General features: G+C 51.2%; 1 protein-coding gene across 1 annotated transcript in view; it reads right to left on the minus strand.

Moving 5' to 3' along the window:
- Positions 1-15,232, minus strand: part of LOC140207395 (brevican core protein-like) — a 39,882-nt gene extending 24,650 nt beyond the window's left edge. The window contains exons 1-6 of the mRNA XM_072275929.1: positions 14,955-15,232; positions 6,449-6,534; positions 3,373-3,738; positions 2,786-2,960; positions 2,121-2,248; positions 1,292-1,582 (exon numbers count right to left, since the gene is read on the minus strand). Coding sequence (XP_072132030.1) covers positions 1,292-1,582; positions 2,121-2,248; positions 2,786-2,960; positions 3,373-3,738; positions 6,449-6,534; positions 14,955-15,232 — 1,324 coding nt within the window. The remainder of the gene's footprint in view (positions 1-1,291; positions 1,583-2,120; positions 2,249-2,785; positions 2,961-3,372; positions 3,739-6,448; positions 6,535-14,954) is intronic.
- Between the last annotated feature and the right edge of the window lie 2,642 nt (positions 15,233-17,874).

The raw sequence follows: 17,874 nt of genomic DNA on the forward strand, positions 1-17,874 counted from the left end.
GTGATATCTGGAAGAGTTAAAGGACTGAACCTGAGAGGAAAGGAGAATGGAGCATGGGAGAAAGGGAAGGAGGAGGCAGGCGATAGACAGAGGAAGAGAAGAGGTAAGAATAGGAAAATGAAGAAGAGAGAAGTGGGAGGGGAAGAGGAAAATTACCGGAACTTGGAGAAATCAATATTCATGTCATCAAGTTGGAGGCTACTCATCAGAATATGAATTGTTGTTTCCCCAACCTGACAGCGATTTCATCGTGACCATGGACCGACATGTCGGAATGGGAAAAGGGATTGGAAATCAAACGGTGGGCCACCGAGAAATCCTGTTTTGTTTTTTTTTTTGCGGATGGAGTGAAGAGTCCTCGCAGAGCAGTCTCTCTATCTATGTCAGGTCGAAGGCAAGGAGAACGGTTATGAACTTCCGTCCTGTCCCTGCTCGTCATGGTCTTATGTCGCTCTGCCAGGTCAGTCCTCAATCTCCTGCATCCTAGGGAGTAAGGTCCGAGACCACGCAGCCACTCCTTGTAACTCAAGCCCCCGAGTCCAGGCAATATTCCGGTAAATCTTTTCTACACTATTTACAGTTTGATAACATCTTTCCTATCAGAGAGAAACCAAAGCTGTACACAATGCGGCCTCGCCAACATCTAAGTATAAATGCAACATGATATTTCAAGTCTTAGAAGAGTCATGGAGTCACTACAGTAGAGAAACAGGCCCTTCAGCCCGTCTACTCCGTGCCTAGTCCCATCGACCTGCATCCGTTCCATATCCCTCGATACCCCTCCTATCCATATACCCAGCAAAATTTCTTAAAAATGTTGAAATCGAACCCAAACGTTTGAAGTCCTGTTCCTAGTGCCTTGGCTGGTGAAGGTGCCAAACGCCTCCGTCACCACCCTGTCTACCTGTGACTCCACTTTTAGCGAACCATCATAAAACCAAGGAGCACAATTAGACTGCTCGGCCGATCTAGTCTGCTCCGTGCTCACTTTCACTCATGAGTCCCCTGTTCCATAACATGACCCAGGGCCCGACAGTTCTCAGGGGGACCGAAAAGGAATCTATGAAACGGATTTAACACCATGAAGGGTCTTGGCCCAATGCGTCGACTGTTTATCTTTTCCATAGTTGCGAGCTGACCTGCTGAGTTCCTCCAGCATTTTGTGTGTGTTGCTTGGATTTCCAGCATCTGCAGATTTTCTCGTCTTTTAACAACGCGAATGGTCTGTACAATATTTCCGTTTGCAGAACACCACCCCTTCCAGCCCTCTCGACCCAGAGTAAGAAGTCACCTATAAAGCAGTAAACTCCGTGCCGCGATGCAGGGTCGATGGAGCCTGTTTGGTTGCGGAAGGCGTAGAGAGTCTTGACGCCAGGCAATCGGCCCCCACAGCGGTCCCGGGGAGTGACAATGGGATAGCGGACACTGCCGTCAGATAGCCAGCTCGGCGTGCAGTGGTCCAAGCCGTCGGACCAGGCCACGTACAGCTCGCCCACGGTCGCTATACGCTGGTTGCCCATCTCGCAGAACCGCTGAGCCTCCTGGAAGGTGAGGTTGTCCGTGGTACTCATGGAGAGAACACCTGAGAGTAGAGAAAAGACATTCAGCTCTTAGCCCGCGGTTTAGCAGACCTCAAAGAACCTCCCGCCCCAGAAGAGGACGCTAATTCTGGGACGGCACGGTAGCGTATTAGTTAGAGCAATCGCTATAGAGCGCCAGAAATCTCAGATAATGGTTCGATTCGTGCCTGGACGTTCTCCCGTGGCGTAGATTTCTTATGGGTGCTCCCATATCCCAAAGACCTACAGGTTAGGGTTAGTACACTACGTTAGTGCCACAGGCGTGGCGACACTTGCGGGCTGCCCCCAGCAATTTCCTCGTACTGTGTCGGTCGTTGACACAAAACCCAGCAGGAGCCTCCCCGGCCAAGTCGAGATGGCTGGTTCTCTGCAAGACACCCGGCACTTCTACAGCGTCTATGATCAGCAACGTTAGGCACAACCATTAGAAGGTAAGGAGAAAGGGCAAGAGGTGAGGTCTGGGTTTTTGAGACCCGGACAGAGTGCTACTGGCGGGATGGGGAGGGGTGGGGGAGAGAGGTCCCAGCGCTGTGCAAATACCTCCTGTTTCCTCAGCATAGCAGTACACATCATACGTTTCTTGGGGGTCCTGGGTGCCATAGTTACGAACGCCAGGGTATTTATCCATGTCTCCATAGCAACCGTCCCGCGGGGTGTGCATGGGGTATCTGCAAGAGGTGGGTAGGATTAATGAGTGGAGGTTGGTGAGGCACACACAGTCAGGGGACGGACTGACATTACATCTAGTCTAAGCACCTCTCCCGCAGCACCACCACCACCACCCCCCCCCCCCCCCACACACCCCGGCGCCTTAGAGGGGCGCCTCTGAGCGAGTCAAACCTCAGCAGCGTTTTCGCCCACACAAGACCCTACCAACATTGCGGTTGAAGGACTGGCTGCAGGACTGACTTGCTTACACTCCCCACCCACACCGCCTCTCCCCAGGCAGCTGCACCTCTCCACACTGCGGGGCACTCCATCAGCAACGCCTCCAGCCCCCACCCCCCCCCCAACTGCGCGGCGAGGTCGGAGCGGACAGAGACGGAAGGAAACTGTGCCGGATCCGGGCTTTTCTCGGGGACTGGGGATCGTTTCAGTTTCCAGAGTTGGAATTGAGGCCGGATGGATTGATCGTGACGCGGAGGAATAGGCTGGGCCGGTGAGGATTAGAGGGGGCTGGGGGCTGCTTACCGGGCGATACTCACCGCACGGTTTGGTCTGACAACCAGCCGGCGTCACACTGCTCGTAGCCACTGGCGTACGCCGCCTCCAGCTGCTCGGGGGTGGCGATGCGCGCACTCGCATCCCGACACGCCTGCTGCGCACGGCTGAAGTTGAAGGCGTACCTGGCGGACGCATCTCGGTAGTGGAACACCACCCCTATGGACACCAGAGTCGGGTTACACACCTCCACCTCTATGCCTCCCCTTCCCACGGAGCGGCGCTCCCTCGGCAACCCAGTCCCTACTGTGCGGCGGTCCATAGACCACGCTGCGGTGTTACCTCGACAAGACTTAGAATGTTCTCTCGTCAGAGCCTCATTTCCCTCTGCCGCAGTGCTCCCTTGGCAACGAGACATTTCGCCCACCTCCACCCCCTCCGTCGAGGTGCTCGATTGGCCCCAGTCTCCCACAGCTTGGCGTCCCCTTGGCAACTTATTACCGCAGTTCTGTCACCGCGCTGCTTCGTCGGCAATGCCTCCACCGCGCCGCGCTGCCCCCTCTCGGTCCGCCCACCCATCGTGCGACGCTCCGTCCCTGGCGAGTACCTGCACCCCTGAGGCCGGCCTTACCTTTGACGTGGAGCCTGGCCAGATCCTGTGCGTCCTCGATGCCGTGTTGAACACCGCAGCGGTAGATGCCACTGTCGTTGCGGAGCAGCCGGTGTATGGAGAGGGAGACGTCTGTGGCGGTCGCCAAGTAGTTAGGCAGCTCCACCCGCCGCCGGTAGTTCTCGTTGACCTTCACCTTCTGCACCGTGGCCACCAGAATGTCCCACTCGGTGCCGTCCCGGATCAGGCTCCACTTCACCCTGGGGGCGGCTGGCGCCAGGGGTCGCCAGGCGTAGCTGGCGAAGCAGGGAATGGTGATCGAGCCCCCCAGTACACCCCGCAAGGGAACTTTCGTCCCGGTGGTCACGGTGAGGGCACTCCTTTCATCTGAGGGAAGAGAATGTAGGCGTCCAAACCGGGGCTGCCTCTTCCAACGGGGTGGCCGGAGCGAGCCATTCGGCCTTCGTGATCATGGCTAGCCCCATCCACACACCTACCCCACCACCAACCAACCCCCACCCCGCGTTCTGGCTTCCTCTCCCCTTAGATATCAGCCCTCTGCGCCATGGACGGTGTCGGGGAGGCACTGGAAGTCTCTCACACCGGGGCTTGTGGAGGGTCGTCCGCTGAGGGCGTTCAGGACAGGGGTCGAAGAGTTAGTACAGGAAAATGGTGCTGAGACTAAAGGCCATCCTACTGAACGGTGCGCCGGACAGGAGGGGCCGAATGGTGTCTTACTCGTGTCCTCGGTCATACAGATGCTAACCTCTTCCTTTTATTCTATTCTCCCTCGTTCCCTTTCCCACCTTTCCCCTCTCTTTATCCCTCGCCCTATACCCTCCTGCTCCCCCCGTCAGCCCTATTACAAAGATAAAGACGGGAATTAAATTTGAAATTGTTTCGGAGGCCGTTGGAGGATCCCATGAATCGCGAATAATGGGTCCAAAGTGATGGGTTTCCGCCATCTCACCCTCCCCCAACTTGCACACTCCCTCCCCCATATACACCCTCCGCCAACCTCCAACACCTCATCCACCTGACCCTTGCTCACCCACTCTCACCCCTCTTCTGCAACCTAACCTAACCTCACACAACCCACCGTCACACCATTCCCACCCCACCATCACTAAATTTTCACACCACCCCTCCTCTTTCCTCACACCCTTCTAATTGCGCACCTCATCTCTCTTGACCCCGTCTTACACCTCATACCACCTAGCCACCGCACCCTCACTCCTCTTCAACTATCCCCATCCCCAACTAATCCACCCTCAAACCACACCCACTTATCTCATCATTCCCAACCCCTCCTTTCCACACTGCAACCCACTTCACCCCGCCCCTGCCTTCCTACGTCTGCCCACATCTTCTCACACCACCTTCAAAACCCACGCCTCACTCCTTCTCAATCCAACCTCACTCATTCCCGTCCTCACTCGTCCCATCCCCTGGTCCTCCAGAAGCACTTCCCCTCCCCGGGCAGTACGGGCAGCTGACATAGATTTTCATATTTCAAAGAGGGCTGTAGCGGTTGGCGCGACGCTGTTACAGCTCGAGGCGTCGAAAGATGGACTTCAATTCCGGCGTCCTCTGAAAGGAGCTTGTACGTTCTCCCTGTGACCTGGTGGGTTTTCTCCGGGTGCTCCGGTTTCTTCCCACAGTCCAAAGATGTATCGGTTAGTACAGTGCCCTGTGTTTAGTATAAGGTTAAATCGATGTTGCTGGGCAGCGCGGCTCCAAGGGCCAGAAGAATCTGTTCCACGCTGTATCTTTAAATAAATAAATAAACGTAGAGGGGCATGCAGAGGGGAGAGGGGGTGAGGAGATGGAATGAGGGAGCGGAGAGAGGGGATGAGGGTAAGGAGACGGCAGGAAGGAGAAGGAGACGAGGAGAGAAGGGAGGAGAGCAGAGGGAGAAGGAGAGGGAAACGGGAGGAGAGTGGGAGGGGGAGGAGAGGAGAAAGGAAAGGAATCGAGAGGAGGAGGGAGGAGAGGAGACGTGAATGGGGAAACGAGAGGAAAGGGGGAGAAAAGATGAAGAAAAAAGGGAGGGGAGGGATGAAAGAGAGGGAGGGGGAAAGGACGGAAGAAAGAGGGAGAGGGGAAAAGGAGGGAGGAAAGAGGGAGAGGGGAACAGGAGTGAAGAAGGAGGGAGGGGGCAAAAGGAGAGAAGAAAGAAGGAGGGGGCAAAAGGAGAGAAGAAAGAGGGAGGGAGAAAGGAGGGAAGAAAGAGGGAGGGGGAAAGGAGGGAAGAAAGAGGGAGGGGGCAAAAGGAGAGAAGAAAGAGGGAGGGGGAAAGGAGGGAAGAAAGAGGGAGAGGGGAAAAGCAGAGGGGAAGCAATGGGTAGAGGGAAAGAAGGAGAAACTGAGGGGTTGAGAGAGGGTGAGTGCGCAGATGGAGGGGTGGAAGGGAGGACTGAGAGCGGGGCTAAAACGATACGTACGACGGCTGGCGATCGGGAGGAAGGGAGGGAGGGGTGATGTGGAAAGAGATGGATGAAGGGGAGAGGAAGGAATGGGGAAGTGGAAAGATGGAAGAGATGGGAAGGAAAGGGGAGTGGGAAAGCGAAAGGGAGGGGCGGATTTGGGAAAGGGAGGGCAGATAATATATTGGTCTTTGCAGTTGTGACGGTGTGGGTATTTCACCAGCGTTGTCAGAAGATTAATTTTAAGGTTTAAGTAATTTTAAAACATCAATGGTTGGACACCTCTCCTAAATCTGGCATTCGAACGGTTAAGTGTCAGTTTCACTTCCCAACCCTCTCTCTCTTTTCTCCTTCCTATACCTCCTTTCCCCCCTTTTTCCTCTTCAACCTTCTCAACTCCCCTCCTCCTCCCCTTCTACCCTCTCTCCACCCCTCCCCGGCCCCTGCAAGCCTTTTTTCTCTCTAAAACATGACAGTCAGGTTACAACTAGTCAGGGGAGGGGTAGGGCAGGGAGGAGCAGGGGAGGGGTAGGGCAGGGAGGGGTAGGGCAGGGAGGAGCAGGGGAAGGCTGGGGCGAATGATTCGAGTTGGAGTGCGAGAAGGGGAAGTATGATCAGGCCTGGTGGTGGAGTTGGGGACGGAGACAGAGCAGAGACACCCCATCCCTCACCTTGATCGTCGTCCCAGAGAGGAGCAGAAACTCCGGGTCCCAACAGCAGCACAAATACCAGCAGCGCAGAGCCCCGCATATCCTTCCTGCAGCGAGACACAACAGGGTGACATTGCAGAACACGGGACCCCGGCGGCTCTTCTCCACCATTCGCCCCATCCAAATTCCCTGCTGCTGCGTGGCGTTGTACGGGCCCTCGGACAGACATTCTCCCTCACCGTCTGAACCGAAGTGAATTCGGGAATAATTAGGAGCAACAAACTATCTGCCGCAGGTATTAATGGATCTTCGAGTCAAACAGCAGAAATATAGCCCTTCGGACCATCAGATCCTAGACGGAAGACACTAGAATACTACAGCACAGTACAGACCCTTCGGGCCTCGATGTTGTGCTAACCCATGTGTTCCTTAAAAGAAGTACTCAACCCACACTACCCCGTAACCCTCTATTTTTCTTTCATCCATGTGCCTGTCCAAGAGGCTCTTAAATACCCCTAATATCTTAGCTTCTACCACCATCCCTGGCAAGTCATTCCAAGCACCCACAGCCCTCTGTGTAAAAAAACTTACTCCTGATGTCTCCCTTAAACTTCCCTCCCTTAATTTTGTACATATGCTCTCTGGTGTTTCCTATTCGTGCCCTGGGAAACAGGTACTGGCTATCCACCCTATCTATGCCTCTCATAATCTTGTAGACCTCTGTCAAGTTCCCTCTCATCGTTCTATACTCCAAAGAGAGAAGTCTCAGCTCTGTTAACCTTGCCTCATAAGACTTGTTTTCCAATCCAGGCAACATCCTGGTAAATCTCCTCTGCACCCTCTCCATAGCTTCCACATCCTTCCTGTAATGAGGTGACCAGAACTGAACACAATACTCTCAGTGCGGTCTCACTGGAGATTTGTAGAGTTGCAACATGACCCCTCTAGTCTTGAACTCAATCCCCCTATTAATGAAGCCTAGCATCCCATAGGCCTTCTTATGGCCTATTAGACCATAACAGATAGGAGCAAAAGTAAGGCATTCGGCTGTTGTCTACTCCGTCGTTCCATCGGGCTGAATCATTATCCCTCTCAATTCCATGCTCCTGCCTTCTCCCCGTAATCTTTGACGCCCTGACTAACCAAAAACCTATCAACCTCCGCTTTAAATATACTCAATAACTTGACCTAAACAGCCGCCCGTGGCAATGAATTCCACAGATTCAGTACCCTCTGACTAAAGAAATTCCACCTAATCTCTGTTTTAAATGGATTTTCCCCCTAAACTGAGGCTGTGCCCTCTGGTTTTAGACTCACCCACTACAAGAAACATCCACTCTGGAGCTTTCGAAATTCGATATGTTTCAATTAGATTCTTCTAAACTCCAGTGTGTACAGACCCAAAGCCATCAGATGCTTCTCATATGTTCAGAATTTAATTCCCGGAATCATTATCGTGAACCTCCTTTGGAACCTCTCCAAAGCCAACATACCTTTTCGTAGATAAGGGGCCCAAAGCTGCTCACAATATTCGAAGTACTATCTGACGTATGTCTATTAAAGCCTCAGCATCATATCCTTGCTGTTATAATTCTAGTCCTCTCGAAATGAATACTGACATTGTAATTGCCTTCCTTACTCAGCCTGCAAGATAACCTTTAAGGAATCCTGCACAAGGACTCTCAAGTCCCTTTATATCTTTGATGTTTGAAATCTGATGTTTGGCTATTCTTTTAGAATAGTCTATGCCTTTATTCCTTCTACCAAAGTGCATAACCATACACTTTCCTTCGTTATATTCCATCTGCCACTTCTTAGCCTATTCTCCCAATCTGTCTAAGCCCTTCTGCAGACTCTCTGCTTCCTCAACACTACCTGCTCCTCCATCTATCTTCATATCTTCTGCAAACCTGGCCATAAAGCCATCAATTCCGTCATCCAAATCACTGATATTTAACGTGAAAACAAGCGGTCTAAACATCGATCACTGCAGTCAAGCAGAAAAGATCCCCTTTATTTCCACTTTTTGCCTCCTGCCATTCACCCAATCTTCTTTCCGTGCTAGTATTTTTCTGTAATATCATGAGCTCTTATCTTGTTCAGCAGCTCATGCGTGACACCTTGTCAAAGGCCTTCTGAAAATCCAGATAAATAACATCCACTTATTCTCCTGCCTGTTATTTCCTCAAGGAATTTCAGCAAATTTGTCAGGCAAGATTTTCCCTTAAGGAAACCATGCTAACGTTGGCATATTGTATCATGTGCCTCGAAGTACCCCGCAATCTAATCCTTAATGGTCTCCAGCATCTTCCCAACCGCTGAGTCAGGCTAACTGGCCTATAATTTCCTTCCTTCTGTCTCCCTCTCTTCTTAAAGAGTGGAGTGACATTTGCAAATTTTCAGTCCTCTGGAACCATTCCTGAGTGTAGTGATTCTTCAAAGATCATTACTAATGCCTCCACGATCTCTTCAGGTACCTCTTACAAAACCCTGGGGTGTAGTCCATCTGGTCCAGGTGATTTATCTAGCCCCAGACTTTTCATCTTCCCAAGCACCTTCTCCTTAGTAATAGAAACAACACTCACTTCTGCCCCGACACTTCCGAATTTTCCATAGTGAAGACTGATGCAAAATACTTACTAAGTTGCCCCATCATTTCTTTGTCTCCTATTTCTACCACTCCAACATCTTTTTCCAGTGGTCCGATACCACACTCACCTCTTTTTTACTCTTTATGTCTTTTATAAAAAGTTTTTATATCCTCTTTCACATTATTAGCTAACTTCCCTTCATATTTCATCTTTACTCTTCCTGTGCTTTTTTTTTTGTTAGTTGTCTTCTGATGGTTTTTTAGAGCTTCCCTATCCTCCAACCTCCCAACTACTTTTGCTATATTATATACCCTCTTTTTTTGCTTTCGTGCTGTCTTTGACTTTCAGCTACGTTTGCCTCATCTTCCCATAAGAATACTTCATCATCTTTGGGATGTGTCTATCCTCCATCTTTCGAATTGTTCCCGAAAACTCCAGCCATTGCTGTCCTGCCATCATCCATGCTAGTGTCCCATTCCAATCAACTTTGGCCAACTCCTCTCTGATGCCTCTGTGAATCACTTTACTTCACGGTAAAACTCATACATCTGGCTTTATCTTCTCCCTTTTAAACTGCAGGATGAATTCTATCAGATTATGATCACTGCCTCCCAAGGGTTCCTTTACCTTAAGCTTACATATCAAAACTGATTCATTACACTGCTCAATCAAGAACTGTTTTTTTTCCTTAGTAGGCTCAACCACAAGCTGCTGGTAGGCATTGTGTCAGATACTCTCTCTAGGGATGCAGCGCCAACTTGTTTTACACAATCTTCCTGCATTTTGAAATCCCCCATGACTATCATAATATTGTCCCTTTTAAGTGCCTTTTCTATTTCCCATTGTAATTTGTGTCCCATATCCTGGCTACTTTTCAGAGGCCAGTATATAAATCTCATCAACTACCCTTACAATTTCTTGCGTCTTCCGGTCTTATGTCACCTCTTTCTGAGGATTTGATTTCCGATTTTAGCAACAGAACTACCCCACCCTGCCTGCCTGGCCTTTCTATGTCCATCTCGAACACAAATCCCCATATAAGTTAGTCCCATTTACCAGTGTTTGGATCATAATCCTCTAAACCATTTCCATCCATGTTACTGTCAAAGTGCCTTTTAAGGCGCCTCGGTAGTGTAGCAGTTACTGCGGTGCTATTACATCTCGGGGCTTCGTAGTTAGAATTCAATTTCGATGGTTTGTACTGTATGCCTTCCCTGTGACCACGTGGGTTTCTTCTGGATGCTCTGGTTTCCTCCCATAGTGCAAAGACGTACTGGTTAATGGATTAATTGGACACTGTAAGTGGTTTTCTGATTAGTCTAGGATTAAATAGGGGTTGCTGGGCACATGGCTTGAAGGGCCTATCTGCACTGTATCTCCAAATAAATGAACAAATACTGTAAATAAACACGCTGTTAATGTACCTGCCTCAAACACTTCCTTTGGCTACTCGATCCATACAAGAACGATCGAATGAGTAAAAATTGCCCCTCAAGTTCCTATTCAATTTCTCAACGTCAGGAAAACAAAAGAGCTGATCATCGATTCCCTTAATCCTGACTCAGGGTTCCTACCTCAGTCTGCAACAATTCCTTCCCCCCACCAACTCCCTACAGACGCACTGAGGTAGGTCCTCCAGCAGACTGCGCATTGCTCCAGATTCCAGCGTGTTGGGTCAAGCTATTGAGTTAAGTTCTAGGGGATAGAAACATAGAAAATAGGTGCAGGAGTAGGCCATTCTGTCCTTCGAGTCTGCACCGCCATTCAGTATGATCATGGCTGATCATCTAACTCAGAACCCTGCACCAGCCTTCCCCCCATACCCCCTGATCCCTTTAGCCACAAGGGCCATATCTAACTCCCTCTTAAATATAGCCAATGAACTGGCCTCAACTGTTTCCTGTGGCAGAGAATTCCAGAGATTCACCACTCTGTGTAAAGAAGTTTTTCCTAATCTCGGTCCTAAAAGGCTTCCCGTTTATCCTCAAACTGTGACCCCTCGTTCTGGACTTCCCCAACATCGGGAACAATCTTCCTGCATCTAGCCTGTCCAATCCCTTTAGGATTTTATATGTTTCAATAAGATCCCCCCTCAATCTTCTAAATTCCTACGTGTAAAAGCCTAGTCGATCCAGTCTTTCATCATATGAAAATCCTGCCATCCCAGGAATCAATCTAATGAACCTTCTTTGTACTCCGTCTATGGCAAGAATGTCTTTCCTCAGATTAGGGGACCAAAACTGCACACAATACTCCAGGTGTGGTCTCACCAAGGCCTTGTACAACTGCAGTAGTACCTCCCTGCTCCTGTACTCGAATCCTCTTGCTATAAATGCCAGCATACCATTCGCCTTTTTCGCCGCCTGCTGTACCTGCATGCCCACTTTCAATGACTGGTGTATAATGACACCCAGGTCTCGTTGCACCTCCCGTTTTCCTAATTGGCCACCATTCAGATAATAACCCGTTTTCCTGTTTTTGCCACCAAAGTGGATAACCTCACATTTATCCACATTAAATTGCATCTGCCATGAATTTGCCCACTCACCCAACCTATCCAAGTCACCCTGCATCCTCTTAGCATCCTCCTCACAGCAAACACTGTCGCCCATCTTCGTGTCATCCGCAAACTTGGAGATGCTGCATTTAATTCCCTCATCTAAGTCATTAATATATATTGTAAACAACTGGGGACCCAGCACTGAGCCTTGCGGTACCCCACTAGTCACTGCCTGCCATTCTGAAAAGGTCCCGTTTATTCCCACTCTTTGCTTCCTGTCTGCCAACCAATCCTCTATCCTCATCAATACCTTACCCCCAATACCATGTGCTTTAAGTTTGCACACTAATCTCCTGTGTGGGACCTTGTCAAAAGCCTTTTGAAAATCCAGATATACCACATCCACTGGTTCTCCCCTATCCACTCTACTAGTTACATCCTCAAAAAATTCTATGAGATTCGTCAGACATGATTTTCCTTTCACAAATCCATGCTGACTTTGTCCGATGATTTCACCGCTTTCCAAATGTGCTGTTATCACATCTTTGATAACTGACTCTAGCATTTTCCCCACCACCGATGTCAGGCTAACCGGTCTACAATTCCCCGGTTTCTTTCTCCCTCCTTTTTTTAAAAAGTGGGGTTACATTAGCCACCCCCAATCCTCAGAAACTAGTCCAGAATCTAAAGAGTTTTGAAAAATTATCACTAATGCATCCACTATTTCTTGGGCTACTTCCTTAAGCACTCTGGGATGCAGACCATCTGGCCCTGGGGATTTATCTGCCTTTAATCCCTTCAATTTACCTAATACCACTTCCCTGCTAACATGTATTTCCCTCAGTTCCTCCATCTCACTGGACCCTCTGTCCCCTACTATTTCCGGAAGATTATTTATGTCCTCCTTAGTGAAGACAGAACCAAAGTATTTATTCAATTGGTCTGCCATGTCCTTGCTCCCCATAATCAATTCACCTGTTTCTGTCTGTAGGGGACCTACATTTGTCTTAACCAATCTTTTTCTTTTCACATATCTATAAAAGCTTTTTCAGTCAGTTTTTATGTTCCCTGCCAGTTTTCTCTCATAATCTTTTTTCTCCTTCCTAATTAAGCCCTTTGTCCTCCTCTGCTGGACTCTGAATTTCTCCCAGTCCTCAGGTGAGCCACTTTAGATCACGGCAGAGGAGTAGGTGTGAGATTAAGATGTGGGGTTAGGGTGCAAGGCCAAGGGAAAGGTTCGAGATGTGCAGACTAGTTGCTTGAAGTTATTTGAAACGTTTTCCTTCCTCCTTGTGCTGACCAACTTCACCACCTCCCAAACTCGCCTTAGTTGAGGAAAAGCAGGACTGCTTGGGCCGAATGGCCGAGAACCTTCCTTTGAATCAGTTAATTATTCTTAGAAAGAACATATGACAATACTGTACAAAAGAGGCCCTTCAGCCCACAATGTTGATCCAGCCTTTAAAACTAAGATCAATCTAACCCTTCCCTCCCTCAAACCCGCCATTCTTTTCGTCCATGTAACTATCTAAGAGTTTCTTAAATGCCCCAGTGTATCTGCTTCCATCACCACCCCTGGCAGAAAGTTCCACGTGTAAAAAAAATTCTCTTACAAGCCTTTATAATTTCTCTAATCACCTTAAACGGTTGTCCATGGTACTGGACTTTGCCACCCTGGGAAACAAGAGCTGACTGTCCACTCTGCTTGTGCCTCACCGTCTTAAACACCTGTTGACAACCTGAATTTAACCCTCCATCAGCTGGATTCACCTTAAACGCAGCTTTTCCAGTTCCAGCGGGCAGAACCTGGAACAACAAATAATGTACTGCGGAAACTCGGGGGTTGAGGGAGGTCACTAACATAGGGAGAGGTGTAGGCGCCGGAGAGAGTCAGAGAACCAGGGAGGAGGTACAGACACGGGAGGGGTGTTGGAGCAGGAGGGCGTTACAGAGCCAGGTAGCAGTGTAGGGGCCGGAAGAGGTGAAAGAGACGGGGAGGTGAGCAGAGGCCGGAGGGGGGAGGGTTACCGAGACAGGGACAGGTGTAGGGGCTGAAGGGGGTGCCAGAGACATGGAGGAGTGTAGAGGCCGAAGGGGGTTACAGTGACAGGGACAGGTGTAGGGGCCGGAGAGGTGACAGAGAAGTGGAAGGATATAGGGACCAGAGGGGGTTACATGAACGGGGAGGGGTATAGGGACGGGAGGGGTTACAGAGACGCTGAGGGCTGTAGGAGCTATATGGGGTTACGGAGACTGGAATGAGTGTAGGAGCCGGAGGAAAAGGGGTTCCAGAGACGTGGAGAAGTGTAGGAGCTGACACGAAGAAATCTGCAGATGATGGAAATTCAAGCAACACACACAAAAAGTGCTGGTGAACGCAGCAGGCCAGGCAGCATCTATAGGAAGAGGTACAGTCGACGTCCTGACGAAGGGTCTCGGCCTGCTGTGTTCACCAGCAATTTTTGTTTTGGAAGTGTAGGATCTGGGTGGGATAACAGGGACGGGGATGGGTGTGAAGTTTGGAACTGGTTTAAGTGTGGAGCCCTCAGCCGGAGTCCGAAAGGGTAAGAATCCCATTGCTGTAGTGCTGGGAATGGTACAGGGGCCCTGTAACTCGCCTCCCCATCCACTCCGGATCCCTACTGACAGTTGGCGGGGATCCCAGGATGTGAATCGCTCCATGCAGCCTATGTTGGCTGAGTCCTGTCATCTCCCTGGTAGCGGACACAATGAAACTGGCCCTTTAGTAGGCAACTCACGTCCGCACCGCAGACCCGGCCGCTCTTGGACTCGGGTTCCTCACTCCCCTGCAGAACCTCAGTGCAGGATCACAAAGTGCAGTCAGCCAGGTTAAGGAGAGGCATTTCAAATCCCGGCTCTTTCTGGGGGTCGCGGGAACTGTGGGAGAAGGAGAGGGTAGAAGGAGCGGAGACGAGTCAGGTATGAATCTCCCTCCACGGGGAGGGCTCAGCAGGGAGTCGGGATGTGGAAGAGCGGAGAGATAGATCCACGGGACTACTGCTCGACAGGAGCAGCATAGACTTGAAGGGCTGAGAGAACTTCCCGTCTCTGGGAAAAGAGTAAAACAGGATGGGGTCTGAGAGTGGGAGCAAGCTGAGAGGGAGAGTGGGTGGGACAAGAGAGGGGCCGGTAGAAAGACAGGGTTTGAAGAAAGAGCAGAGAGAGAAAGAAGGCAGAAGGAAGACGGGGGGGGGGGGAGGGCAGACGGGGAGAGAGGCGGAAAGAAAGAGGGAGTGGAGGAAGGAGGGAGAGGAGCCTAAAGCCTGCGATGGAAACTCCCAGTATCGAGCTCCAATTGATAGAGGACTTTCCCCGCAGCAATGCACTCTGGGATAGCATACGCTCCATTGCCAAAAACAAATGAAAATCCACCAGCTCCCGGTGCCATCCTAGAAGTCTAAGAGAAGGGACGTACCGGAGTGGCCTGGCCGCTTGATCAGCACCACTGTCTCGGTTCACGATCATGTCCAGCGCACACCGGAGCCCATCAGCACAGAGGAAATCCGGGAGGCACACAGCGGTGCAGAGGGGGAGCGGGGCACATTTTAGGAGGGGCGTTGCTGAGGGAGAGCAGCGTAGTGAAAACAGGCGGAGTGGGCCACTGGTACATCCGGGACCGAGGCTCGGATTCTGCCCCTGAGCCACGCCCTCCGGCTCCGGTTCCTCACCGGGAACCGGGACTGAAAGTCTCATGTGGGGATGGATGGGTGTGGGGGGGGGGCAAGGGAAACTGTAAATGGGAGACTTTTAAAAAAGATGAGAAATGATGGAGGAAATGAAGGGGGGTACTGGTGGAGGGAGGGGTTGGGGTTACTTAGCAATGGATGTGAGATGGCATGAGGGAGTGATACAGTGAGGGGTGGGCGTGGGGTGAATGGCAGGTGACAGGTGGAAAGTGGGGGTTGATGGAATGGACAGAGGTAAGGGGTAGTTAGGGGTGGGGAGTGAATGAGGAGGAGTAGGGAGTGGGGGGGAGGGGAATGATGGGTAGGGATGGAGAGGGAGAGGAAATGATGGGCGGTGAAGGAGAGAGAGGAGTCTGACGGGTGGGGGCTGGGGAGTGAGGAGGTGGGGCTGTACAGGGTTGTGAGGGATTAGGGGAGTAACAAGTGGGCTGGGGGTATGAGGGATTAGGGGAGGAGAAATGAAGAGGTGAGGAGGAGATGAGACGGGGTGTGACGGGGAGTGAGAGAAAGTGAGGGGAAGGGAATGTGGGGGAGAGAGGAGATGGGGAAGAGAGGGATGAGCTCAGTTCCTTTGGGAAGTGAGGTTTGGAAAGCAGTTGGACACGGGTTTAAGGTGGGACAGGGTGGTGGGTCAATAGAACAAGTCGGTGAGGTGGGTACAATTACAACATTTAATGAAACACTTGAACGTACGTGGATGGGAAACAAACGATCAGGACCAAAGTTAGTCAAATGGGACTAGCTCAGATGAGCACGTTGGCTGGCATGGATCAGTTCGGCCGAAGGGCCTGTTTCCTAACTGTGTCACTGTGATTGTAACATTGTATTGGAGGCAACTTATTGGCATCAGCCGATAACCCCGAGCAGCAGTGTGGACAATGATCTGCCACGGCAGGGGTTAAAGGCAAACGGCTCACCCTCGGCTGATGAAGTGACCTCGATCCTCCCATCTCTCCTGCCGTTCCCCTCTCTTCTTCCTACCTTCTCCTTCCTCCGCTACCTTTCCTCATCCTATTTATGTCGTGTGTGTGTGTGTGTGTGTGTGTGTGTGTGTGAGAGAGAGAGAGAGAGAGAGAGAGAGAGAAAGGAAAGAAATTTCCATCTGCATTGTAACAGCAGGAGGGGAAAACCATTGGACGGAGGATCTCCTCCCCGCTCCCCAATCCTCCGAACCCAGCAAGACACCGGCTAACTGTGTTTGACATGGGGATAGTGGGAAGGAGGTGGGGTGAGAGTGGGAGGGGAGGAAGTGTACAGGGAAAGGGCGGAGGAAGGAGGGGAGGGGAAGGTAGAGGAGAGGAGCAGAGGACAAGGGGTGAAGGGTGAGGATATGGGTGGAAAGGGATGAGAGGGGAGGCAGAGGGGAGGGAGGGGAATGGTCAAGAAAAGGGGAGGACAGAAGTGGGAATGGGAGAGAGTCAGAGGGAAAGGGGAAAGGAGGGTGAGGAAAGCGGGGCGGGGTTGAGAGGGGAGGGGAAGACGGAGAGGAGTGAAGGGTGGGAAGTTACTGAGAGTGGGAGAAAGTAAAGGCTGAGAGAAGGGTCTGAAGGTTGGAGATGAGGGTTGGGAGAGGGGAGGGGAGGGATTAGGGATGTGGGGGTGAGAGGTAGGTGAAGGAAAGGGAAGGGCGTAGGAGGAAAATCAGGAGGATGAGCAAACGGTGGGGTTAAAGGATGAGTGAAGAGAGATGACAGGAACAGAGAGAGAAAGCGGAGGGATGACGGTAGGGAAGTTGGAGAGGTAAAGGTGGTATGAAGGGGAGGGGAGGGTGTTGGGTAGGGAGGCGATGTGGGGGAGGGATGGAGATGGGGAAGAGTGGACAGGGGGAGAGGAGAACGAGGAATGAGAAGGGAGGGAGGTGAGGGATGAGGGAGAGGATGGTGGATTGGGGAGAAGGTGGTGTGGAAGTGAATGATGAGAGAGAGACAATGTAGGAGGGGGATATGGGAGGAAGATAGGTGAGGGGCTAAGAGAGAGGAATAGTAGAGGGGTTCAGTTGAGGCAGGGGAGAAGCTTAGGTTGAGTGAGGGAGCTGCAGACGAGGAAAGGAGACGAGGGGAGAAGGTAAAGGAGGGAAGATGATTTGGAGGTGGAAGAGTTGGGAAAGACTGGTACGAGGGCAGAAGAGTAGGAGAGTCTGTGGAGGATGGGGAGAAGAGGAGGGGATGGCAGAGTAGGCAGGAGAGGGGAGGGAGAGCAGAGGAGTTAGAGGAGTGTAGGTAGTGAGAGGAGCGAGAGAGAGAAGGTGAAGGGGAAAGAAAGGGGGGAGAGAGAAGGAGGAGAGGAAGGACAGAGACAGGGAAAGAACGAGAAAGGGAAGGAGGGAGGGGGAAATGAGAGAAAGAAAAGGGAGCGAGGAAGGAGGGTGAGGCAATGAAGGAGAGAGGGAAGAAGAGAGAGGGAAAGAAGAGAGGGAAGGGAGTGAGAGGGAAGGGAGTGAGAGGGGAAGGAGGGAGAGGGGTAGGAGGGAAAGAAGGAAGGAACGGGATTAAAAGAGAGGAAAGAATGACCGGGGGAAACTGCGAAGTAAGAGGTAGATGTCACCTTGGGTTTCGCTGCCGTCGCAGAGTGTGCGGATGGAGCCGGCCTGGAGGTGACAAACTGCGGCCGGGACCGATCCCTGGCCGTCTCCTCAGCCCAGAACCGACA

The sequence above is a fragment of the Mobula birostris genome, chromosome 2 (genome assembly GCF_030028105.1).
Source record: "Mobula birostris isolate sMobBir1 chromosome 2, sMobBir1.hap1, whole genome shotgun sequence".
NCBI lineage: Eukaryota > Metazoa > Chordata > Chondrichthyes > Myliobatiformes > Myliobatidae > Mobula > Mobula birostris.